At 49.3% G+C, this 23,448-nt stretch overlaps 2 protein-coding genes across 4 annotated transcripts; both read right to left on the minus strand.

Annotated features, from left to right (window-relative positions):
* Positions 2,674–13,066, minus strand: B4GALT7 (beta-1,4-galactosyltransferase 7). Of its 3 annotated transcripts, none has more exons than XM_005682769.3 (7): positions 12,897–13,049; positions 11,004–11,159; positions 8,951–9,313; positions 7,062–7,287; positions 5,901–5,984; positions 5,545–5,649; positions 2,674–4,955 (listed from the first exon to the last, which is right to left on the minus strand). In XM_005682769.3, exons 1-7 carry the CDS (start codon positions 12,944–12,946, stop codon positions 4,800–4,802), a joined length of 1,140 nt encoding a protein of 379 aa, XP_005682826.2. In that variant the 5' UTR covers positions 12,947–13,049; the 3' UTR covers positions 2,674–4,799. The 3 variants fall into 3 exon arrangements, with proteins under 3 accessions (XP_005682826.2, XP_017906073.1, XP_005682827.2); XM_018050584.1 differs by having other exon boundaries at positions 11,004–11,110; positions 12,897–13,044; XM_005682770.3 differs by lacking the exon at positions 11,004–11,159 and having other exon boundaries at positions 12,897–13,066.
* Positions 16,547–20,414, minus strand: TMED9 (transmembrane p24 trafficking protein 9). The gene is made up of 5 exons (XM_005682768.3): positions 20,200–20,414; positions 19,923–20,023; positions 18,842–18,967; positions 18,342–18,488; positions 16,547–17,376 (listed from the first exon to the last, which is right to left on the minus strand). Exons 1-5 carry the CDS (start codon positions 20,381–20,383, stop codon positions 17,227–17,229), a joined length of 708 nt encoding a protein of 235 aa, XP_005682825.1. The 5' UTR covers positions 20,384–20,414; the 3' UTR covers positions 16,547–17,226.

Below are 23,448 nucleotides of genomic sequence, written 5' to 3' on the forward strand. Positions count from 1 at the left end.
CATTCTAGAGTTACTCTCCCCCAACACACACGTTTCCACACTGTACTCTCTGGAAGGAAGTCACTATCAGCAGTCCACAGCTTAAACAACGGGTAGTCATGCTCCCTTTCCTTAAGGGCAGAGCATCTGCGTAAATTATGTGGAATAATTCTGCATAAGATGCTTCTCTCTCCCCATTTATCAGCGTATTTATTCTATACATTGGGTCGTAACCCCATATTCCTGTTTTTGCTACAGTTGTCCCAGTTTTGGCCACTGAGAGCCCTTTAAGTTGGCTCCTGTGTTCCTTTGACAATACTCTGAATTTTTTTAAAAAAATTTTATTTTAGAATTTTTATCAATATTGCTTCTGTTTTATGTTTTGTTTCTTTGGCCATGAGGCATGTGGGTTCTTCGCTCCCTGACGAGGGATTGAACCTGCACCCCCTCCATTGGAAGATGAAATCTTAACCAATGGATCACCAGGGAAGCAACCACTCACCCCCAACAATTTAAAAAAAAAAACATTTCCTTACTTTCTGAAACTACTCCAGGCTCATCTTGTAGGTTTTCCACCCTAGCCTTTGACTCAACCATTTATCCCAGCAGTCATGGTTCCTGTCACTGGAGAATGAAACCATGATGTGAGCACTAGTGTGCTCATTGCTCCTGGAGTGCCATTGCTTCCAGGTCCTCTTAGCTGACAGAACAAGGAAATATACATGTGTGATACCTGTGTATACACACATCTATAAATGTTTCTATGTATAATTAAGTTTAATGCAAATTCATGCTGATTTATTCAACTTTAATCCATCAACACATGAATCATTCTAGCATTCTGCTCTTTGCTAAAAAAAACTCCTATAGTAAGAAAACTGGCTCCCACCATCCATTCACTTGATTCTTCAATCCTAATATGCAGAATTGTTATTACATACCCCAAACCCCCAAGGCTTCTCAGGTGGCACTAGTGGTAAAGAACCCACCTGACAATGGAGGAGACGTAAGAGACACAGGTTTGATCCCTGAGTTGGGAAGATTCCCTGGAGGAAGGCATGGCAACCCGCTCCCCAGTATTCTTGCCTGAAGAATCCCATGGATGGAGGAGCCTGGTGGGCTACAGTCCATAGGACCACAGAGTCAAGACATGACTGAAGCAAATTAGCAAGCATGAAAGTGAAGTCGCTCAGTCGTGTCCGACCTTTTGCGACCCCGTGGGCAGTAGCCTGCACCAGGCTCCTCCGTCCATGGGATTTTCTAGGCAAGAGTACTGGAGTGGGTTGCCATTTCCTTCTCCAAATTAGCAAGCATACCATATCCCTATGGGAAACTCCTAGAGGATCCTGCACACACGCACTTTTTTGACTGCAGTCTTACAGATTGCGTACTTCCCAGTGTTACTTAGGTCAGCACCTTCTCCCACATCCTCTTCAGTGAGGCTGTTTTGTAATGTAAGGCAGCTAGATTTTCTTGCCACAGTGTGCATTCCTTCCTGTGACCCTCTTACCTCCTAAATTTCTTTAAAATTTGCATACATTAAGGCTCACTTTTTGATTGCGCCACAAAAGGGCTTGTAGGATCTTAGTTCCCTAATCGGAGATCATATCTATGCCCCATGAAGTAGACGCCCAGAGTCCTAATCACTGGACCAAAAGGGAATTCTCTACATACCTTTTCTAGACTGGTTTCTTTCACTCAGCCACATTTATGGTCCTCCATGTCTTTTTGTGACTTGGTAGCTCATTTCTTTTTAGTGCTGCATAGTACTCCATTGTATAAATGTGCCACTAGTTTTTTTATCCATTCACATATTGATGGAAATCTTGGTCACTTCTTGTACTTAAGTGACTACAAATAAATCTGCCATAAAACATTCACATGTAGGTTTTTGTGAGGACACAAATTTTCAGTCAGTTGGGAAAGTACCTAGCAGTGAGCTCACTGATATGGTAAGATTATGCTCAGCTTTGTATGAAACTACCATACCATCTTCCAAAATGAGTTTATCATTTGCATTCTCACCTGCGACAGTGAGTGTTTCCCATTGCTCCACATCCTCACCAGCATTTGATAGTTTTTTGGGTTTCAGGCATTCTAACAGGTATGTATTAGTGTCTCATTGTTGTTTTAAATTTGCAATTCCCTAATGAACGACAAATTATGTTGAGCATCTTTTCATATGCTTATTTTCCATTTGCATATCTTTGTTGATGAAGTGTCTGTTCAGATCTTTTGCCTGTTTTTTACTTGGGTTTTTCTTATCTTACTGTTGAATTTTAAAACTCATTGTATATTTTGGGTACAAGTCCTTTATCAGGCATGCTTTACAAATTTTTCTAGTTTATGGCTTGTCTTTTCATTCTCTTAACAGTTACTTTCACAGAGCAGAAGTTTTAAGTTTTAATAAAAGTCTAACATCAACTATTTCTTTCATGGATCATATTTTTGGTATCTAAAAATTCACTGCCAAACCAAAATTACCTAGATTTTCTCCAGTTTTTTTCCTGCTCAGAAGACAGGTTCCAGGGATCCAAATCCCAAGCTCCACTACTTACCAGCCTTGTGACCCTGGGCAAGTTTCTTACCTCTCTGTGCTCCATCATCCTCATCTACAAAACAGGCTAATAAAACAGGGCCCAGCTCCTAGATGAAGACCTACATGAAATAACTCAGGGTACTAAATTTTGTACGTGAGAATGCTCAAGTGCCGGCTGTCATCACAGAATCACAGGCAAAGCACGTGCCAGGTGCTCCTATATCCTGGGTTCACATCAGTCACATACTGACCAGCAAGGCTGGGGCGCCTGTTCCACTCGAGAGGAGCTGCCAAGGTGCTGAGGCGGCAGAAGAGCTCTCTGCTTCTTCATTACTGACCACCTCTTAGCCTTCTCCTGCTCTCCCAGAAAGGTTTAGGGGAGTCCCGAGATGGGGAGTGAGGGTGGGCTGAAGATTACAGCTGCATCAGGCCTGGCCTGGGGTGCCTTCTGCTGTCTGGATCATGGAGGTGGTAGTGGTGGTCGTGAGAGCGTGGGAGTGCAGGGTTAGAGATGCACCCAGCCCAGGCTGAGCTGGCTGATCCTGCTTTTCTCCTGCTCATCCCACCTCCCAGGGCAGGTGGAAAGGAACGAGTCCCCCATCTTTTTCGTCTTATCTGCCAGGTGGGTATAGAGCTGGGGGCAGTCATACCTACTCCAACTCCCAAAGTCTTCGTGACTTAAGTCCAAGATAACAGAGTCAGGGCTGTCCAGGAGACCAGCATACAGAAAGTGCACCATTCCCCTCCCCTGGGCCTCAAGTCAAGGAAGCCCCTTTACTACCCTTGCACTGTCATCAAGATTTGTTTGCCCTTCACTGCAGTAAGTAAAGCTGAATTGCTGGGTGAGGCCAATTTAGAATCCCAAGGACCCTCTCTTCTAAGTCTCACCAGTTACATGGAGCCTGAAGTTCTTCACTCCCTCCACTCCTCTTTGCTGAGATCTCTTGGTTTATGCTCAGGTTCTAAGTGCACAACCCACACAACTGCACAAAATAACCTGAAGACCACCGATGGAGGGGGAGCCTTTTGGAGTAGAGATGCTCAATCTACCCTCCTGTATCTGGGGACCTCAATCTTTCCTCTGGCACTTCAGGTGTCCTGTTTATTGTTAAACAAACTAACCTTAACTGGTCCCAGTCTCTTCCAACTTCTGCCCCAAATCTTCTGCAGTCAAATGCCTTGAAGGAGTCATTTACCTTTCAGGGTCCCTCATTTCCCTCTCTCATTGGCCCTGGGCTTCCCTCCAGATGGTTCCACCATCTCCCTTGGCTCCCCACCCTCCCTCTCTGTTGCTTTCGATGACCATCAGTAATCTCTCCTCACACTGTGGGAACACTCCAGGGATTCTACTTCTCATCTTCCTCCCACCTCAGGAACACGGTCTTCCCTTCCCAAGCGATGACTGAATGAGTCTCCACAATCTAGCCCGACTACCCTCACTCCAGTCTTGTGATCTACTTCCGTCCATTTTAGTGAGACGGGATGAAGCACCCCTTGGGCTGAGGGAGGGAACAGGGACCTTGTATCTTGGGCTTCTCTCCCACCTGAGCTTCCCCTGGCCTCATCATCCCCAGCCCTGCCCCAACTCCTTGCCAGCTTTTAACAAAGAAAAATGTCTTCTTTTGCCCCATTCCCTTCCCCCTCAGCCACAGGTTTGGCCTGCCATACTTTTTAAAAGTTTGAATTAGCTGCCATCATTTAAAAATTAACCAATTAAAAAAATTAACCAATTTCATTCAAGAATCCAGAATTCTAGTTTCTTTTGAAAACTCAGAAGATCTGGCAACACTAGGCCCACATTCCTGCACGGTGACAGCCAGCCAGAGCTGGTCTCAGCTGCTCCCTTTGTAGGGCTTGCACACTGGTCTCTGCAGTTTTAACCCTCCTGATGGCCCTGGCCACCCACATCAGTGGCCTGGCTTCTAAACTGTATCTCTGCACGAGGCAGTCCAAAGGGAGGAACTTGCAGATCTCAGCACACAATGGAGGGGAGGGCGGGGCAAGGCAAGCAGTAAGGCAGGGTGGAGAGCCCCAGTTGGGAGCCATGTTCCAGCCTCTCTCCATCACTGTTTATTGCTGGTAGCATCCCAGGCACCCTGTGTGTGTCCTGTCCTGGCTCAAACCTGCCTTTGGGAGCCAGGCTGCTGCAAACATGTGGCTGGTTGGCCACTGCTTCAGGCCACTCCATGTCCTACTGGAGCTGGGCCTGGGCCAAGGCTTTGTCCTGGGCGTGAGTAGCAGTGTGGCCTGTAGGCACAAGCTCCCTTACTGTCCAGCCAATTCAACTGAATGTGCACCATGGGGTGGCGGCCTTGTCACAGTCCAGCAGGATGTTGAGCACAGTGCAGGGGGCCCCGCCCACAGACAGGGCTGTACGGGAATCCACACGGTACTTCACCGTGCTCAGGCCTCCCTCCCGGTCCACCTTGAACTGCTCCTGAGAAGGAAGGGGGGAGAGAGCATGTACTCAGGGTTTTGTAGGTGCCAGCTGTCCACTGATCCCCCATGATCTCGTCATCAGAGGTCCTATGATCCCCACAGAGGGGAAAGGGAAGCTCAGAGACAGGAAGTCTCCTGCCCATGGCTGCACATCCCCATCAGCAGGAGACCAAGTGTTTTCTAGTTCAACTAATCTGGCTCTGAGAGAAGAAGCTATTTGAGAGATGTGGACTCCTGTATCCCAGGTCTGCCTGGGATTATGGCACCTTCAGTTGAGTCTTGTCCCCACCCAACCTGACATATAGCCTAAATGGCCTCTGACATCTTGGCTGACCCACAAGGCCCAGGGGCCATGGCAGCCACCAGAAGAGGGCCCTGTGCCCAAGCAGAATGCCCACAATGACCTGGGCCAAGCAGGGGAGGATGGGACCATTTGGGCACAATGAGAACTTGGTGAAAACCTTGGGCCCGCTGGTTCCCCATATACCACATACCTACCCTGATCAAGGGACTGGCGAGCACCTGTCCACCCCTGATCAAGAGATCAGCCATCACCTGTCCACCCTGATCAAGAGATCAGCCATCACCTGTTTTTGAGCCGCGATGCGCTTCTGGTCTCTCTTCCTCCAGGCTGGGTCATGCAGGTGGTGGAATGTCTTGTACCCCGTTGTGATACCCGAAGGGCGAAAAAGCTAAGGAGGCCAAAGGAAGCTGATCAGGCTGCCTCTCCTGGAGCCCTGGCCCTCACCACTAGGTAACAGCCCACAGGCAGGGGCCTATATTCCCATTCTTTAAGAGAGGTGTACTAGTCGGGGGCAGGGCTGGGATTAGAACCAAGGGTGCCATCTCCCCGCCCCAGGAACTTCATCTGAAGGCAGAGAGGAACCTCAGGACTGCCATGATGGCTGAGGAAGTGGCGGGTTGGGGGGTGGGGGAGCATTACCTGGAGCCCAGCTCCTTTGATGCGCCGGTAGAACTCGTCATCTTCTCGGCCCCAGCCCCAGAAGCGGTTGGACATCCCGTTGCACTGACACAAAGACAGGCAGAGTCATTTGCCCCATCCTCCCAGGGATGCTCTTTGGTCTCCTACTTGGGGGTCCCAAGCCCAAGTGGGGCCAGGACAGGCCCCCTTTCCTCCTCCTCCTATGAACGGACACTCAGATGCTTTTGGTTCTTACAACCTCTGTGGTACCAGTGGGGAACAGTCAGCATACCCCAGGTTCCTTTGCCTGTTCTAATGGGGCCTTGGATTTGTGTGAGATGAACAGTTTCTCAAAAATGTCTGACTGCTGGGAGGGGACCTCTAAGAGCTGATGATGGGCACAGTGCCAGCTCCTGCTCTATTTCTGCCTGGTCCCCTACTCCTATTTCTCCTGAGGGTCTCTCTGCCCTTGTCTCTTCCTCTGTATGGAAGAAAGAGACAGTGTCTGAAGTCAGATGGCAGACATTTATTTTTGCCATGACTTCAGGCTTCATTTACATTAAGCTGGCTTCAGCCACAGATTGAACAGAGGAGCAAGAGATGGGGGTCTAAGCCACTCAGTTCTTCCCACCCCACCATCCCACTCCCACCCCTACCACAGTGACTGATTCAGGGATTAGCCATAACTCAAGGCAGGCCAATCAAAAGCCAGCATGGAGCAGCTGTGGGACTGCTGTCTGGGCTGCTGGAAAAAGGAGCTCCATGTTCCACTGGACTTGGGCCTAGAGAGATGTAGGTTGCAGCTACAACCACTATGTTGTATTGCAAATGTCTCAAAGTAAATGCAGTCTAGAGAAGGCAGAGCTGAGAGATGGAAAGTGAAATGATGTCCTGGTGACAACTGTCTGATAGGCTGAGCAGACTTTTCCATTTTGAGAGGCAAAGAACAGGGCTTCTGAAGCTAGTTCACATGAGGGTTCTGCTCCTGAGGCAGAAACCCTTCCTAACTGGAATGCTTGATCCTGCTCCTCTCTCACGCCTCTAGCTAGCCCTGGGCTCCCCCACTGGCCCTGGGAAGGATCCTCCAGCAACTGGCCCCCAGAACTGCCACTCCTCTGGCCACAGCCCCCATCCAGGTAGGTGTTGCCTGGCTCTGAGCAGAGCAGGCATGCCAGGCCTCACCAGCTGGTAGTGCTGCTTGGAAAGCAGCAGGATGCCACCAACGTAGGTCTTGTAGTGGTAGAGCGGGTGGAGCTCTGGGGAGGCCACGTGGAAGGGCCCAGCCTCTGGGAAGCCATAGTCCAGCTCCTCATTGAGAGGGAGCAGGTCCACGTCGTGCATGGCGATGTAGTCTGTGCTGTTGCCGCTTTCCAGGAAGCCCGCGTTGATGAGTGCTGCCCGATTGAACCTGTGCAGGGTGCCAAAGCTGGGCAGGGGGGCAGCAAGCTTGCTCTCCCCCAGCCTCTACGTGAGAGCCTGTCCTCCACGCAACAGACCCCAGTACCCATGCTGCCCTCCAGCTCGATGCCAACTTCACTACAGGGCTGCCCAGCTGCTCCTCCACTCATCTAATGAATGTTTACCGAGCACCTACTATGTCCCAGAAACTGTTCAGAGCACGGGAGATACAGCAGTGAGAAATAAAAGCCCTGCCCTCAAGGAGCTGACATTCTAATAAGGAAAAAAAAAAACTTGAGTAAACATGCAACAAGCCAGTGAGTGGTAAATGTTGAGAACAGTAAAGCAATGTGAGAAGAATAAAACACGCTGGCAGGTAGGGGCTGTCCTTTTAGACGAGGTGGTCCGGGAGAGCCAGCCTAACAGAGTGATACGTGAGCAGAAACCTGAAGGCCTGAGGGAATGAGCCCTGTGGAAATCACGGGAATGGGGATACGAGCAGAGGGGAAAATGACTCCCAAGGCTGGAGGCTGGAGCAGTCAGCAATGTGGTCAAGCAGAGTGAGTGAGGTTTTCGGGAATGAGGTCAGAGGGTGACAGGTCCCTGGAGGACATGGGCTTTGACCCTGGATGAGATGGCAAGCCACTGAAGGGCCAAGAGTGAAGGCACCATGAGCAGTAGCTCAGTGTTCACCAGCACCACTCTAGCTGGCATGATAAGAAAAGCCTGGAAGGTGAGGGGTGGAAGCAGGGAGACAGGTTAAGAGGCTGCTACAATAATCTAGGCATGAACTGATGATGCCTTCACTCAGGCAGCAGTGGCGACGATAGGAGGGCAGATGCTAGACACGCTGTGCTGGTGGACTAGATGTGCTGTGTGAGAGAGCAGGAGTGGAGGACGACCCCAGCACCTTCTGGCCTGAGCAGCTGGGAGTGTGGGGTTTCCACCTCCTAAAATGAGGGAGAGGGCAGGAGAAGCAGGTCAGGGACAGGTGGGAAATCAGGGATTCAGTTGTAGTCAAGTCTGGTCAGGAGGAAGGCAGAGAACACTGGGAGGATCGTGAACTAAAGGATCTGGCGTGTTCCAAGAACTGCTGGAGTATGTTCCCCAGGGGGAGTGAGCTGGAGGAAAAGGAGGTGGGGGTGGGCTGTGCAATGCATAGATTGTGGTCATGGAGGGGAGCAGTTTTTGGTGAGGGCAAGGCTTTTAAGTTAATGCCAGATTTTTAACAACCTTAAAGCCATGCCCTTGACCCTTCTCTTTCCCTAATCCCTGCAGTTAATCCACCAGCAAGCCCTGCCTGCACCTCCTCCACACTGCTGCTCTCCACCGTGTCTGCCACGATGGCAATAAGGGCAACGCCTGCCCAACAGGTCTCTCACTCCTCTTCTTGCCCTGGTATGGCCTAGTACACAAATAGGAGCCACAGGGACCTTTGTAAAATGGAAACCAGATCCAGGGCCTCCCCAGTCCCAAACCCTCCCCGAAAATTCCCATCACACCCAGTGAGAGGGGTCGAGCACCTCCCACCCTTCTGCTTCTGCCCCGGGTGGCCTTTCACGGGCCTGGGCTACATGGTACTGGACTGCTGTCGGGAAAGGGAGCAGGCACGGGAGAGACCAGGGCAAGGCGAGGCCCAGGTGAGCGGGTGCCGGCTTGGAGGTGGTCCCTACCTGAAATGATCCACCTGGTTGAGCACATAGATGTGGTGCTGGATCTTCTTCTTGCTCAGGAAGCGATGCATGTGGGGCACAAAGACCAGCAGCTCCTCAAAGCGTTCTCGGAAGGGCACCAGCACTGCCAGGCGGTGGGGGCCCCATGACTCATCTTCTTCCCAGTGCTCATGAGGTGGCTCTGGCGGGCAGGCCCGGGATGGGCCTGGGGTCTCCTGTCCTTGTCCCCTGGCTGCCCGGGCTACGTCCCCAGAGCAGCTTAGCTGCAGCCAGAGCAGGGAGAGGAAGCCCAGTAAGAGACAGGCAACAAAGAGGTGGAAGACGGAACATTTCCGGGGGAGGCCACTGGGCATCAACCTGGACCTGGGACAAGAACAAGGAGCAGGTCAGAAGGGCAAGGTGAGCCAAGGTCCTGAACACACCCTCCTCTGGCTTCCCACAAGTAAGGCGCAGGTGACTGGTCGGCCCCAAGCGCTTGGGAATTAGTGCAGAAGCAACTTGAGTGCTTTTGTTTGTGTTGCTACCATGCATCAGAATCCGGCTTATAGCTCTAGGTTCAGCCTGAGCCACCCCACCTCCAGGAGGCCCTCCAAACACTCGCAGGTCTGGGAGCTGCGCCACTTGCTTGATGCTCTCTTACTCTCTGTGCCTGAGTCCAGATCAGACCAAGAGCTGCTCGAGGGCAGGGAAGAGACTCCTTGTCCCTTGCACTTGCCCCTCCCCAAGACGACATCTCATGTCGAGCCGAAGGCGGAAGCCCACCTTAGAGACCTCACACACTGCCTTCTACCTGTTCCCCTGCAGGTTCACCCTCATCAGAAAGCTGGGCTTCATCCTACTTCTCAGACCAGAAAGCTCCCCCAAAGAGGGAAGCTGTTTTACTGTTTCAGCCCCAGTGAAAAGACCACTGTTCACTCTGGGAAGATCAGGTCTGTCCCCAAACCAATGTGAGGCCCAAACCAACAAAGGCAGTTCACAGAATGCATCTCAAAGCTTCAGTCCAGGGCAGCTCATGTGACAAAAGATGAGAAACAGAAGAGGGAAAGAAAGCTGAGGGCTGGGAACAGCACCCAGGCACCTTTGAGAAGGTGGAAAAACAACAGAATACCTTACACTCTGGGGTAGTTCTGGGAAAAAAAACAAATGGATGGAAGTCATCTGGTTTCTTTGTCCCTTTCTCTGGAAGTTCCTGAGGGCAGTGAAGGAACTAAGGAATCCAAGAAAATCGCACTTCCTGTCTTCTGAAATAATCAGCAAAGCAATTTACTTTATAATCTCTGAGAATTACCAATTAGCTACCACAGCATATGGATTCTACCTCCTAAGTACCCTTTGTTCTTCCCTCACACACTGCCTACTTTTAGTTCAAGTCTCACCTGGTCCTTGCCCTGTTCTGACCCCTTCAAATCTCACGGATGATCTTCCTGTTTACAAGATAATGGGCAAACTCCGTGATCTGACAGTCAAACCCCTCTGTAACCTGGCCCCATCTCCAGGTGCTCCTGCCACTCACCCAGTGCTACACACTGAGCAATTCAGTTTCGCCACTCGCCATATTCCTTCCTGCTCTAGCCCTCAGAGTCTGCTGCTTCTGCCTGAAATGGCTTTCCTTATATCATCTGCCTGGAAGCACCCCATTGATCCTTCAAGGCCAAACTCCAATGTCCTGGCGACACTGTCACCCCCTAGGCCCACATACACAACAGACTGAGATACATACTCCCTCCTTTGTGTTCCTGGAGTATCTGGTACTGCCCTCCTTGAAGCATTTAAGAGTTTTGAAATCACCTGTGTCCTTGCCTGTCTTCTTCACAGGTAATCAGATTCACAGCTGTGTACTTAGCACAAGTCATACAGCAGAGGGCTTGCTAAGTGAGTTACAGGAAGGGATCAAGCATTCAGGGCATGCTTGTCACACACTAAAGCCAGACAAACTCCTGTCTCTCTCCAGAGGCACAACTGCCAACTGGAAGCAACCCTGAAGCCAGGCCCAGGTCCCACACACAGCAGAGAGGGAGCATGGCAAGACAACCTTGCAGAACTTCTGACTTACCCCCCATTGTCATGTGGTGGGGGTTTCCGCTGGGGAAGAGCAGAGGCCAATCCTGCTATTGGCCTGGGACGGCTGGAACCTCTATAGATTCTCCCTCTGGGCTCTTGCTGGGGGTGGGGTAGAGATCGGGGAGATGGACATGAGGAAATATCCCACCTTCGGGAGAAGAAGCAGTGACCATTATCCAGGGGTACGGCATGGATTGGGCACTCCATGCACTTTCACCTTCTGTCCCCTTGGTCCAGCATTCCCTTCCTACTAGGATCACATTCCCCCAGACACTTTCTTCCTGTGCTGCAAGGGCCCAAATCACTGAACAACTGAATTCAGAGCTGAATCCCAATTCCTCAGGACAGAGAACACTGACAATTGCTCCTGGTGCCACCTGGTGGCAAACTCCAGATCTGCAGTCTCAGCAGCTCCCAGGCCACCCTGTTCCTGGAGGTGGGGAGGCAGACCAGATGAGGTTTTGCCTCCTTCATCAGTATGTGTCCAAAGCTAATAAGAGGGTGATTCAAACCCAGACAGACTGTTTCCAGAGCCAACACTCTTAATTGCTACCTCAGTATGCATCTGTTGCATGGATCTTTGTACCCCTTCGTCAAAAGCATGAAGTGACACCAGTAAAGTTTTGTGGAATATGGTTATCTTCCTAAAATTCTTAGGAAGAAATTAGGAAATGGAAATTCTCCATAACCTTTCCTTTCTTCCCTCACACAAATCTTAGTGACACAGGTTTGAATACTCAGCTGCTCTGATTACAGCACCTCCAAACTGCAAAAGTAACTGGAAGATAACTGGCACCTTTTCTGTGCCAGGCATAGTGTCAAGACTTTTAAATATGTGTGATCTCCTTTATATCTTCATATAGACCTGCAGAAGAGATATTATGATCCCTGTTTCAGAGATGGAAGAGCTGAGAAGGAAGATTAAGTTGGCTCTGGTCACATGGCTATTAAAGAGGATTCTGGTCCAGGCCTAAATCCACAGTCTAGGCTTTCTACTATATTCCTGTCTTCTTACTTCAACAGCAAGTCTGAAAAATTCCCAAAGATAAAGAGTTGTGCCCACTATATTCCCAAGTCTTTGGGCACCTTTGGGCAAACTTAACAGGCATACAGGAAAAGAGATGCCATTCACCAGGCTAGATCCACTACCATGTGTTCTGAGAAGACTTGAGGGTACACCTCGAGACTGAAGTCTGGGCGTCCCTTCCAATCTTAACTGCAAACAGCTCATCCCCATCCTGCTTTAGTGACAACCACTAACTAAGGTCTGGGTCAACCCCACACCTAACACATGGGGCAGGCCACATTCAAGTACAGCTGCACCGGAAATGAACTAATGTTAAGTCTGAGAACTCAGCCCCAGCTAGGCAGTGGCCAGCAAGGCAGAGCACAGAGCTTCTGTCTGGTGTATTCTTCTGGGGGCTCAGCAAAGAATGGGGAAGCACAAGTGTAGGGTCTGAGGCTACAGGCATGTGATGGGGGAGGCAGAGACCAGAGATACGAAATAAAGACCTTCTGAAACCAGGGACAGACAAGAGATCCACTGAGAAAGGTCAACGGACTCTAAGACCCGCATAAAAACTGAAGTCAGTGGGAAAACACAGAGACTCATAACGAGAGAGACTCGCACAGAGGGACAGAAACTCACAAAGGGAAATCAAAGGAGAAATACAGACCTGCTGAGTGACGGAGACTGGTAGAGCCAAAGACGCAGAGAGAAACAGAAACCCAAATACAGAGAGAGACCCCCAAAGAGAAACACAGACCCTCAGAGAGCCCCGCAGAGACGGGAGTCCCAACGGCCTCGGGCTCCTAGAGTCCTCGCGGTGGCCCGGAAAGAACTGGCACCCGGGAGGACGGGGACCGGGCCGGCCGCCGAGCTCACCTGCCGTCCTCCCAGGGCAGTTGCGCCGCTTTCCTCCGGGAGGGGAACATCGTTCGGGGAGGCGGCGGCACATGGGTACAGAGCTACCAAGCCGGGCCAGCCCGGCCTCCCTGGCCTACGCGGCGCCTCCGCCTCCCGCCCCGCCTAAGCCCGTCCGCCCCGCCCCTTGGTCCGTTGGGTCCGTTGCTCCGTCTACGCCGTCTGCTCCCCGAAGCTGTGGTGTCAAAGGTTCCGCGTTCGAAGGAAGACGTGAACGCGCAACCGCCTGAACTGGTAACTTCCTTCCGGGGACCGCTGGAGGTCTCAAGAGGTTGAGGCCCGGGAGAGCGCTCAAGTCAACGGGCTGGGACTGGATTTAAACTCCAGATTTCCAAACCAGCGCCCTGGGATAGTCTGCATCTTCCTCCTCTTCCCAGGGGAAGGCGGGGAGCGCGTCTGAGTAGTCCTGCCGTCACCCTAAGTTCTTACTATGCGCCAGTCATTTTCCCAAATTCTTTGTCCGCAACAAGCTTGGAGGTGGGCAGGGCCAAGCTCAAGGCTGTCTTGCGTTCAGCCTACTACCTCAAGTAGTAGTTTGGAGACTGGTATTAAAGACGGCTGAATTTGAAACCTGACTCTCCTAGTTTGGTTGTGTTTCGGGGCAGTTCCTGATATATATGGTTGCTGTGAGGATTAAAGGAGAAAAGCACACACTTGGTACAGTGATGGACACAATCATCAATGCTATATAAATGACAGCTGTCATCCAGGGGAGGAGTATTTCGTGGAGCTGAGTTGAGAACTGAAGAAGGGAGTAAAATTGACTTCCCATATTGGCCTTGTCAACAGTGGGAACTTAGCCCCTGCCTGGGCCAGATTTCCACCTAGGAAAAGAGAACGGGAAAGTTATTAGACTTATCTCTGTTCTTCTAGGCAAACTTTAAGGTTTCTAATAAATAGCTAATAACATCAGTTGAGTTCTTACTATGTGCCAGTCATTTTTCCATATTCTTTACTACTTCTATCTCTGTCTTTATGTGTATTGTACTTATGCCCTCTTTAACGAGTGAACTATGGCACAAAGAGGTAGTTCAGAATATAAGCCCAGGTAGTTTGGTTACACAGTCTATGATCTCAACTACTGGTTCTGAGAGGACTTCACTATGCGTAGGAAATTAATTATTCCCAGCAGCCCCCTTTCTCCCTTTAACCCAGCATACAACCCACTGGTCCCTTCCTGCTAAGCTCTGCCAGGTCACCGTACCTTATATTAAAACCTTGACAAATCCAGCCTTGATTTAGCTGATGACAAAAGCAAGGGTGACCCCTGCAGAGACCAGTCAGGTAAGGCCAATGATGGAAACTGGGAGATGGGACTGGCCTGGAAAGCACAAGGTTACCTTAAGGGGACTCTTCAATCCAGCTAATTGTTGTCATCTCAGAATGAAGCCTCTCTAGTATTAGATCTACCTCAAGAAATCAGATTTCATGTATAAATCCAAATTAATAATTTTAAAACTAATTTTTTGGCTGTGGTGGGCCTTCATTGTTGCTTGACCTTTTATCTGGTTGCTATAATAAGCGGGAGCTACTCTCTAGCTGTGTTGTTCAGGTTTCTCATTGCAGTGGCCTCTCTTGTTCTGAGCACAGGCTCTAGGGCACTCGGGCTTCAGTGGTTGGGGCTCCCAGGCTCTAGAGTACAGGCTCAATAGTTGTGGCACGTGGGCTTAGTTGCTCCTTGGCAAGTGGAATCTTCCCAGATCAGGGATTGAACCCATGTTTCTTATATTGACAGGCAAATTCTTCACCACTGAGCCACAGGGAAGCCCCTTGCTGGTGCTAAGTCACGTCAGTCGTGTTTGACTCTGTGTGACCCCATAGACGGCAGCCCACTAGACTCCCCCGTTCCTGGGATTCTCCAGGCAAGAACACTGGAGTGGGTTGCCATTTCCTTCTCCAATGCATGAAAGTGAAAAGTGAAAGTGAAGTCACTCAGTCGCATCCAATTCTTAGCGATCCCATGGACTGCAGCCTACCAGACTCCTCCGTCCATGGGAGTTTTCAGGCAGGAGTACTGGAGTGGGGTGCCATTGCCTTCTCCGGGAAGCCCCTTAACTAATTTTAAACTGTGATATCCAGTCATGTTGATAATTAGTACCCTTAATATGATGGGATGAGAATGACACTTTCTTTCTGTGCTCTTTCAAAAACCCAGGACCCCAATCTAATCATGAGAAAAGTATCAGAGCAATTGCAATTCAGAGAAATTCTACAAAATACCTGAACTCCTGAAAACTGTGAAGTCAATAAACAAGGGAAGTCTGAGAAACTGTCACAGCCAAGAAGGGTCCAATGAGAAAAGACAACTAAATGTAACAATGATACCTCCTACATGAGTTCTTGGAACAAAAAAGACACAAGGTAACAGCTAAGGAAATGGGCATAAAGCATGGACTGTGCCTATTGGTTCACCCTGGAGAAGGAAATGGCAACGCACTCTGGTATTCTTGCCTGGGAAAACCCCATGGGCAGGCTCAGGGTCGGATATGACTGAAACGACAGCACATCCCTACTGGTTAATTCATTTTTAACAAATATACCATACTACTGAATGATGTCAGTAATGAGGTTAACTATCATCACAGTTTTTCTGTCATTTAAAGCTGTTAATTTTTTTTTTCCTCCCTAAATGTGGAGGTCTAGGTGGCAGAATGTGTTCAGACTACATGCTCCTAGCAGCTCAGTAGTCCCCAAATTTGCCTTCCCACCCCATCTCATTACACACTGTTGGATTGTTGTCGTTTAGTCGCTAAATCATGTCTGACTCTGCAAACCCATGGACTGTACCCTGCCAGGCTCCTCTGTCCATGGGATTTCCCAGGCAAGAAGTGGGTGCCGTTTCCCTCTCCAGGGGATTTGCCCGACCAAGGGATCAAACTCAGATCTCCCGCACTGGCAGGATTCTTTATGGCTGAGCCACGAGGAAATTAACCTTCCTCGTATTTATTTTCATAAGGTTCTAATACTCAAAACTCTGTTGAACACTTGGTAATGTCCAAATCTCTTTCCTGGGATTCAACTTTCTAATACTAACAAACTTTCCTTTCCAGCTTTCTCATTGCCCCCTCAACTCTAGCTGAAACAATGCCTGTCTATCTCCACACCAGCTGTTTGCCTCTGTTCCCTTCAATCACCCCTGTCCGCCTTCTTTTATCAGAATCCTTCATCTCCTCCAAAGTCCTTGTTGAGATTCCATGCTATTGGTTAAGCCCATCAGTACCTTCCTCTTGCCCTCAGCCCAGGGCTTCCTGTTCTTCCCACACGTGTTGCACTCCTCTGATCAGTGCACACTACCTTCACTAACTGGGCACTTTTTTGAAGCACCAGAACAATTCTGTCCTCCTGCTTTGGAAAGGTTGGTGAGATGGCAAATGCACAGAAGAAATGGTGTGGATTTTAGCACCAACTGCACAACTTACGTGTTGTATGATTTTGGGCAAGACCACCACCCACTGCCACTAGAAGGTATGGAGAGGATGAAAGGAATGAAGTCCACAGGTGGGTACTCGTCTTAGAATGTCAAGTGCTTTGCCCACTGGAAAAACTCGACATTCCCTCCAGCACCCTACAGTGCTATGCCCACTGGCAGTAGAGTAACTTTACACTGGACAAGAAGTCAATTTTTTTTTTATTGGGAAACCAATGTAACAAACCTAGACTTATTGAAAATGAAATCAGTAACTAAGACTCTGCAGGCCCCATCCCCAACCAGCACCAAGGCCTCTGCTTGGCCTGATCCCAGTTTCTTTAGTCCCCAAAAGAACAACCACATAAAGAACCTGGGGTCAACCTCAGGGCTACTTTCCCACGTTGCAACTCCCTATACCCCACCCTCAATTGACACACACCCCAGATCAGCAGGCTGGGTCTAGGCCCAAGGAGGGAATAGTGAGGTTTCCTGGGTAGCAGGGAATCACAGCTATGCCCCAACCTGGTCAAAATTCCAAGTTAGCAAAGGAAGACTGGCTTGCCCACCCGCTCCCCTCCCCCCAGTCACCCCAGACAACAGGCTCACATCCCTGATCAGTAACACTGTGATTCTGAGGTGTCAGTAGGGCTCCCGGTGGCTTCACCAGATTACTGCAAAGGGCCCAGGGGAGGGGGCAGGCATTTACCCAACCACTTGATCAGTATTAGCCAGCCAAGCTGCTACCCTCGGCTTGGGCTGTGGCCCCTCTCCCCTCCAAATACCCATGGCTGGAAACCAGTCCTCCTGCCAGAGAGCAGTCAGTCCAGGAGGTCCTTTCTTCCCCAGCCAGGGAGGAAGGCTGGCCTGGGAAGCCTGGGATGGCTACACCAGCTTCTTGGCTTCAAAGAAACTCTTGAGGTGTCTCATCTGCCAGACACCAATGGCTACAAGGATGAGGGTCTGTAGGATGGACCACCACAGCACCCTTTGGTTGGTGCTCTCGCTGGTCTGCCGAAAGCGTTCCTCTCGCCACTGTGGGAAGGGAAAACAGAAGAGAAGCCTGAGTTGGCTGGGCCTCATCTGGGGCCACTAGAACCACTGGGTTCCCTCTCCAGAGGATGCCCCAGGACCAACTAACTTTGCCCAGGTTCCAGCTGCAAGTGTCTGAAAAAAACCACCCCACCTGGGAACGAATTGTCTTCATCCTCACCAGCCATATGCCCCTGGGTAACCCACTCATTTCTCCACTGGCTCATCTGTCAGGTATAGCCCTCGCCTGGTCCTACCGTGATGCCTGGAGGAGTGGTAAAGTGGCTGTAGCATTACCCTATCAGACAGAGCTGTCCTGGGACACTCAGAAATGGATTTGCTCTGAGCCCTCTGCCTGGGTCTCCCAAACTGCTCCTTGCATACTGTGTGCACAGGTTGAAAACTGGTGGTCCAGGGGCTGAACTGACCCCACACATGTATTTTGTAGGCTCACACAATGTTTAGACAACATTTAAAACTCAGAATTTTTTACATTAAAAAACCCCAAAACCTGGACCTCTAAGTATCTCTTAAAACCTGAGCAAGCAATTCTGCAATGCTGTCCTCAGCTGACAACAGCAGCTCTTCCTATTTAGATAGGTTGCTATTCTACCAGTCCTTACGGTCACAGATCCATTCATGGTACAGGCCGGGCTCTGGGACACAAGTGAGTTTGAAACCCCTAATCCTAGGAGCACTGAGAAGCATGGAAAGAACACCCCAGGTGTTGGTATTAATTCCTGCTTTGTCATTTTGTGTGGCTCCTAATAAGACAATGATAGCCTCTTAAGAGACTGTCTTCTCAGTTACAAAGTAGAGTTAGTAATACCCATCCCACCTTTTAGGCTGGCAGTGCAGCACAGACACAGAAGTCCCTTGGATTTATAATGAATCTGATGTGCAACTCCTGACTAAGCCAGTGGGCAGCCTCTGGGAAGAGGCCCACTGCTCCTGGCCCAGCCACTCACCCGCTGGTAGTTCTGCTCTTTCTGGATCTGCTCCACTTGCTCGACCAGCTGTCGCACTCGTAGCTGCAGCTCACTCAACTTGTCTTTGGCAGCAATTTCTGCATAGTCGTTGGCATGTTCACCTACCTGGATGTCCAGGTGAACTCTCTGGAGACAGACAAGATAAGGAAGGCTGGGAGAATCAGGTAGCCCTGCTCTGTCTTCCTGCCAGTGCCTAATAGCTGGTCCTCCCACCTTTCTTCATTTGTTCATTTAGCCAACACTGACTGAGGCCTCCTCAGTATCTGGCCCTATGGGGCTCTAGGCCCAAAGGCAAGAATAAGCCTTGGCTGATGCTCTCACCAAAGCATATACAGAAAGCTCTGCAACCACCCCCTTAATGTTCACTGGAAACTCAGCTGTATTAAGAGACACAAAATCTGACATAGTCACCTACAGTACCACCAGTTCCCCGTCTTGATGAGCCATAGGTTGAAAGAATCCAACATGGGTCCACTTACCAGCATGCCGCCAGCAAAGAGAGAGAACTTGGTGGAATTGGAGTGAAGACAGATCTGATGCTCACCAGGGGTATGGGAGGTGAAGGTGAATCTGCCTTCAGAGCCATACTGCCGGGCCAGGATAACCTGGAGAGCAGAGACTTCAATGAGCATTGAGTGAAGTCGCTCAGTCGTGTCCGACTCTTTGCGACCCCATGGACTGTAGCCTACCAGGCTCCTCTGTCCATGGGATTTTCCAGCCAATAGTCCTGGATCGGATTGCCATTTCCTTCTCCAGGGGATCTTCCCTACCCAGGGATTGAACCCGGGTCTCCCGCATTGTAGACAGACGCTTTACCGTCTGAGCAGGCTGAATGGTGCTTAAGGCTCTAAATGCCTTAAAAGTTGACAAGCAGAGACAACCCACAACACTAAAAGTTCCAATGCTGCTTAGCGGCAGTTGCCAAAAACTTGCCTTTGAGCTATCTGGAGAAAGGGTCAAGAGACTGACATGAAGTTGGCATGTGGCCACTCTTGGAAAGCTCTTTACTTTATTCATAACTCATGCCCTTTCAACTCTTTCACTGTGATTCTTGTAAGTGAAAGGTGACAGCTAAACGGTTGTGTTTAGTTGGTTTGGGATATGGTTTAATATCCTTATTTGTCAAATTAAAAGCTGCTCATTCTTTTCAGAAAGTACCCTGTTCCTTGATATCCTAAAGTCTATATGCCACAGCTTTAGAGTCAACAAAGCTCTTTGGTTTCCAGCACCACAATTAATCCACCCATCACATCTGTAAGATGGATGAATTTCTATTTCACAAACTAGAAAAATAGCTCAGGGAAAGCAACTGACTTGGCGGGGTCACACTGAGATCAGCAACAAATTGAAAGAAGCAGCTAGCACTGAAACAGCCCAAGGTTTGACTGGAGTGAAAACGCAGGTTCTTCCCATAGTACCAACTGTTTTTTTTTTTGTTTTTTTTTTTTTAACCAGTTTAGCACATCCGGAAACTATGAGGGGAAGTACCAGTGCCTGCTTGATCTGGCGCCCAAGTGCAAAGCGTGGTGGGGGGTGCGGGGCTCGGCGGGGCCGACTCACTTTATCCTCTGGGTCTTTAACCTCCACGAACATGCCAAGCCCAGGGGTGGCCGGCTGGTACTCCTCTCGCTGCTTGTCATACAGCTGCGTCCGGTAGTTTCCTGGAGGGAAGCGGGGCGAGCCCAGTCTGAGGAGCGCGAGGTGGCGCCGGGTCCACGGTGGCCAGGGCACTGCGAGGCAGCCTGCTCCCGGCTCTGAAGACATGACTTTCCCGCACTCCCCCCACCCCCACCCCAAGACCGCGGTCTTGCTGAAAAGTCTCTCCCTTCCCCCGTACCTATAACCATGGTCTCGTCCGGAATTTCCTCAATAAAGCACTTTTTTTCCGTCTCCCCAATGTGGAAGTACAGCGCGCCTCCGCGGGCCGCAAACCAAAGCAGTAGGAGGAGGACCCGAACGACCCTACCCAACCCGGACCCAGGGCAGAGCCCGACGACCCACAAGCTCCGCTCGGCAGCCATCTTGCCCCACCTGCCCGCGCAGGCGCAGCCTGCCGTGCCACGTAGCCCTGCCGCCGCCGCGGGTGCTGCCGGGACAGCGAGTTCCGCCGGGTGGACTACAAGTCCCAGACGCTCCGAGGCCGCGGCGCGGCAGTACCTGATTGGGGCGCAGCTCCTATCTAGGGCCGAGTTTGAGCTGCAGAATTGGATTTTTTTCCCCTTTAACTCTCATCGCCGCCCAGTGACTGGTGTTGATTATCAGTTTGTTTTGTTTTACAGATGATGAAACTAACGTACTTTGAGTCGGCAAGCGAATTATGATAAGGGACAGGAGCCTTACCTAGGATGCTTGACTTCCCTGGGAAGTAGGATCTGCTGCTCTGGGCTTGCTTCTGCTTGTGTTTTTCTTTGTGCTGTTTTAACTACATGCTATGTTACTGCTGTTGTAACCACCACTCAGAATTAACAAATAATTACAGAATTAACAAATGATAACATTTTATGATAATACTTTCAGGTATTTTTAAAGTTAAGCTTTTTAGAGACATCCCAATCTTCCCTGGTAACTCAGTTGGTAAAGAATCCGCCTGCAATGCAAGAGACCCTATTTCGATTCCTGGGTCGGGAAGATCTGCTGGAAAAGGGATAGGCTACCCATTCCAGTGTTCTGGCCTGGAGAATCCATGGACTCTGTGGTCCATTGATATGTATATTCCACGGACACGTATATTTCATGGGGGTCACAAGGAGTCGAACAGGACTTAGTGACTTTCACTTTCACTGAGGTATCAACATTTGTTATAAGTTCCCATCAGGAAGCTTCCATAAGCCTCTTATCCTTGTCCATCAGAGGGCAGACAGACTGAAAACCACAATCACAGAAAACTAACCAAACTGATTACATGGACCACAGCCTTGTCTAACTCAATGAAACTATCAGCCATCTAGGGCCACCCAGGGTGGACAGGTCATGGTGGAGAGTTCTGACAAAATGTGGTCCACTGGAGAAGGGAATGGCAAACCACTTCAGTATTCTTGCCTTGAGAACCTCATGAACAGTATGAATAGACAAAAAAGATAGGACACTGAAAGATGAACTCCCCTGGTCGGGAGGTGCCCAATATGCTACTGGAGATCAGTGGAGAGATAACTCCAGAAAGAATGAAGGGAAGGAGCCAAAGCAAAAACAATACCCAGGTCCAATGCTGTATATTACATAGGAACCTGGAATGTTAGGTCCATGAATCAAAGCAAATTGGAAGTGGTCAAACAGGAGATGGCAAGAGTGAACATCGACATTTTACAAATCAGTGAACTAAAATGGACTGGAATGGGTGAATTTAACTCAGATGACAATTATATCTGCTACTGTGGGCAAGAATACTTTGCCACCTGATGCAAAGAACTGACTCATTGGAAAAGACCCTGATGCTGGGACAGATTCAGGGTGGGAGGAGAAGGGGACAGAGGATGAGATGGTCACCAACTCAATGGTCATGAGTTTGGGTAAACTCTGGGAGTTGGTGATAGACAGGGAGGCCTGGTGTGCTACAGTCCATGGGGTCACAAAGAGTCGGACATGACTGAGTGACTGAACTGAACTGAACTGTGGGCAAGAATCCCTTAGAAGAAATGGAGTAACCATCATAGTCAACAAGAGAGTCTGAAATGTAGTACTTGGATGCAATCTCAAAAACAACAGAATGATTTCTGCTCATTTCAAGGCAAACCATTCAATATCATAGTAATCCAAGTCTATGCCCTGACAAGTAATGCTGAAGAAGCTGAAGTTGAATGGCTCCATGAAGACCTACAAGACCTTCTAGAACTAGCACCCCCAAAAGATGTCCTTTTCATTATAGGGGACTGGAATGCAAAAGTAGGAAGTCAAGAAATACCTGGAGTAGCAGGCAAATTTGACCCTGGAGTACAAAACGAAGCAGGTCAAAGGCTAACAGAGTTTTGACAAGAGAACACATTGGTCATAGCAAACACCCTCTTCCAACAACGCATGAGAAGACTCTACACATGGACATCACCAGATGGTCAATACTGAAATCAGATTGATTATATTCTTTGCAGTCAAAGATGGGGAAGCTCTGTACAGTCAGCAAAAACAAGACCGGGAGCTGACTGTGGCTCAGATCATGAGTTCCTTATTGCCAAATTGAGACTTAAATTGAAGAAATTAGGGAAAAACACTAGACCATTCAGGTATGACCTAAATCAAATCACTTACAATTATACAGTGGAAGTGACAAATAGATTCAAGGGATTAGATCTGATAGACAGAATCCCTGAAGAACTATGGATGGAGGTTTGAGACATTGTACAAGAGGCAGTGATCAAGACCATCCCCAAGAAAAAGAAATGCAAAAAGGCAAAATGGTTGTCTGAGGAGGCCTTACAAATAGCTGAGAAAAGAAGAGAAGCTAAAGGCAAAGGAGAAAAGGAAAGATATACCCATTTGAATGCAGAGTTCCAAAGAATAGCAAGGAAGATAAGAAAGCCTTCCTCAGTGATCAATGCAAAGAAATAGAGGAAAAGAACAGAATGGGAAAGAGTAGAAATTTCCTCAAGGAAATTAGAGATACCAAGGAAACATTTCATGCAAAGATGGGCACAATAAATGACAGAAATGGTATGGGCCTAACAGAAGCAGAAGATAGACCTAACAAAACAGAAGCAGAAGAAATATGGACCTAACAGAACAGAAGCAGAAGAAGAGGTGGCAAGAGGACACAGACGAAATATACAAGAAAGAGCTTCATGACCCAGATAACCACAATGGTGTGATCACTCACCTGAAGCCAGACATCCTGGAATGTGAAGTCAAGTGGGCCTTAGAAAGCATCACTACGAACAAAGCTAGAGGAGGTGATGGAATTCCAGTTGAGCTATTTCCAGTCCTAAAAGATGATGCTGTGAAAGTGCTGCACTCAATATGCCAGCAAATTTGGAAAACTCAGCAATGGCCACAGGACTGGAAAAGGTCAGTTTTCATTCCAATCCCAAAGAAAGGCAATGCCAAAGAATGTTCAGACTACCACACAATTGCACTCATCTCACATGTTAGCAAAGTAATG

The sequence above is a fragment of the Capra hircus genome, chromosome 7, assembly GCF_001704415.2.
Source record: "Capra hircus breed San Clemente chromosome 7, ASM170441v1, whole genome shotgun sequence".
NCBI classification, from domain to species: domain Eukaryota; kingdom Metazoa; phylum Chordata; class Mammalia; order Artiodactyla; family Bovidae; genus Capra; species Capra hircus.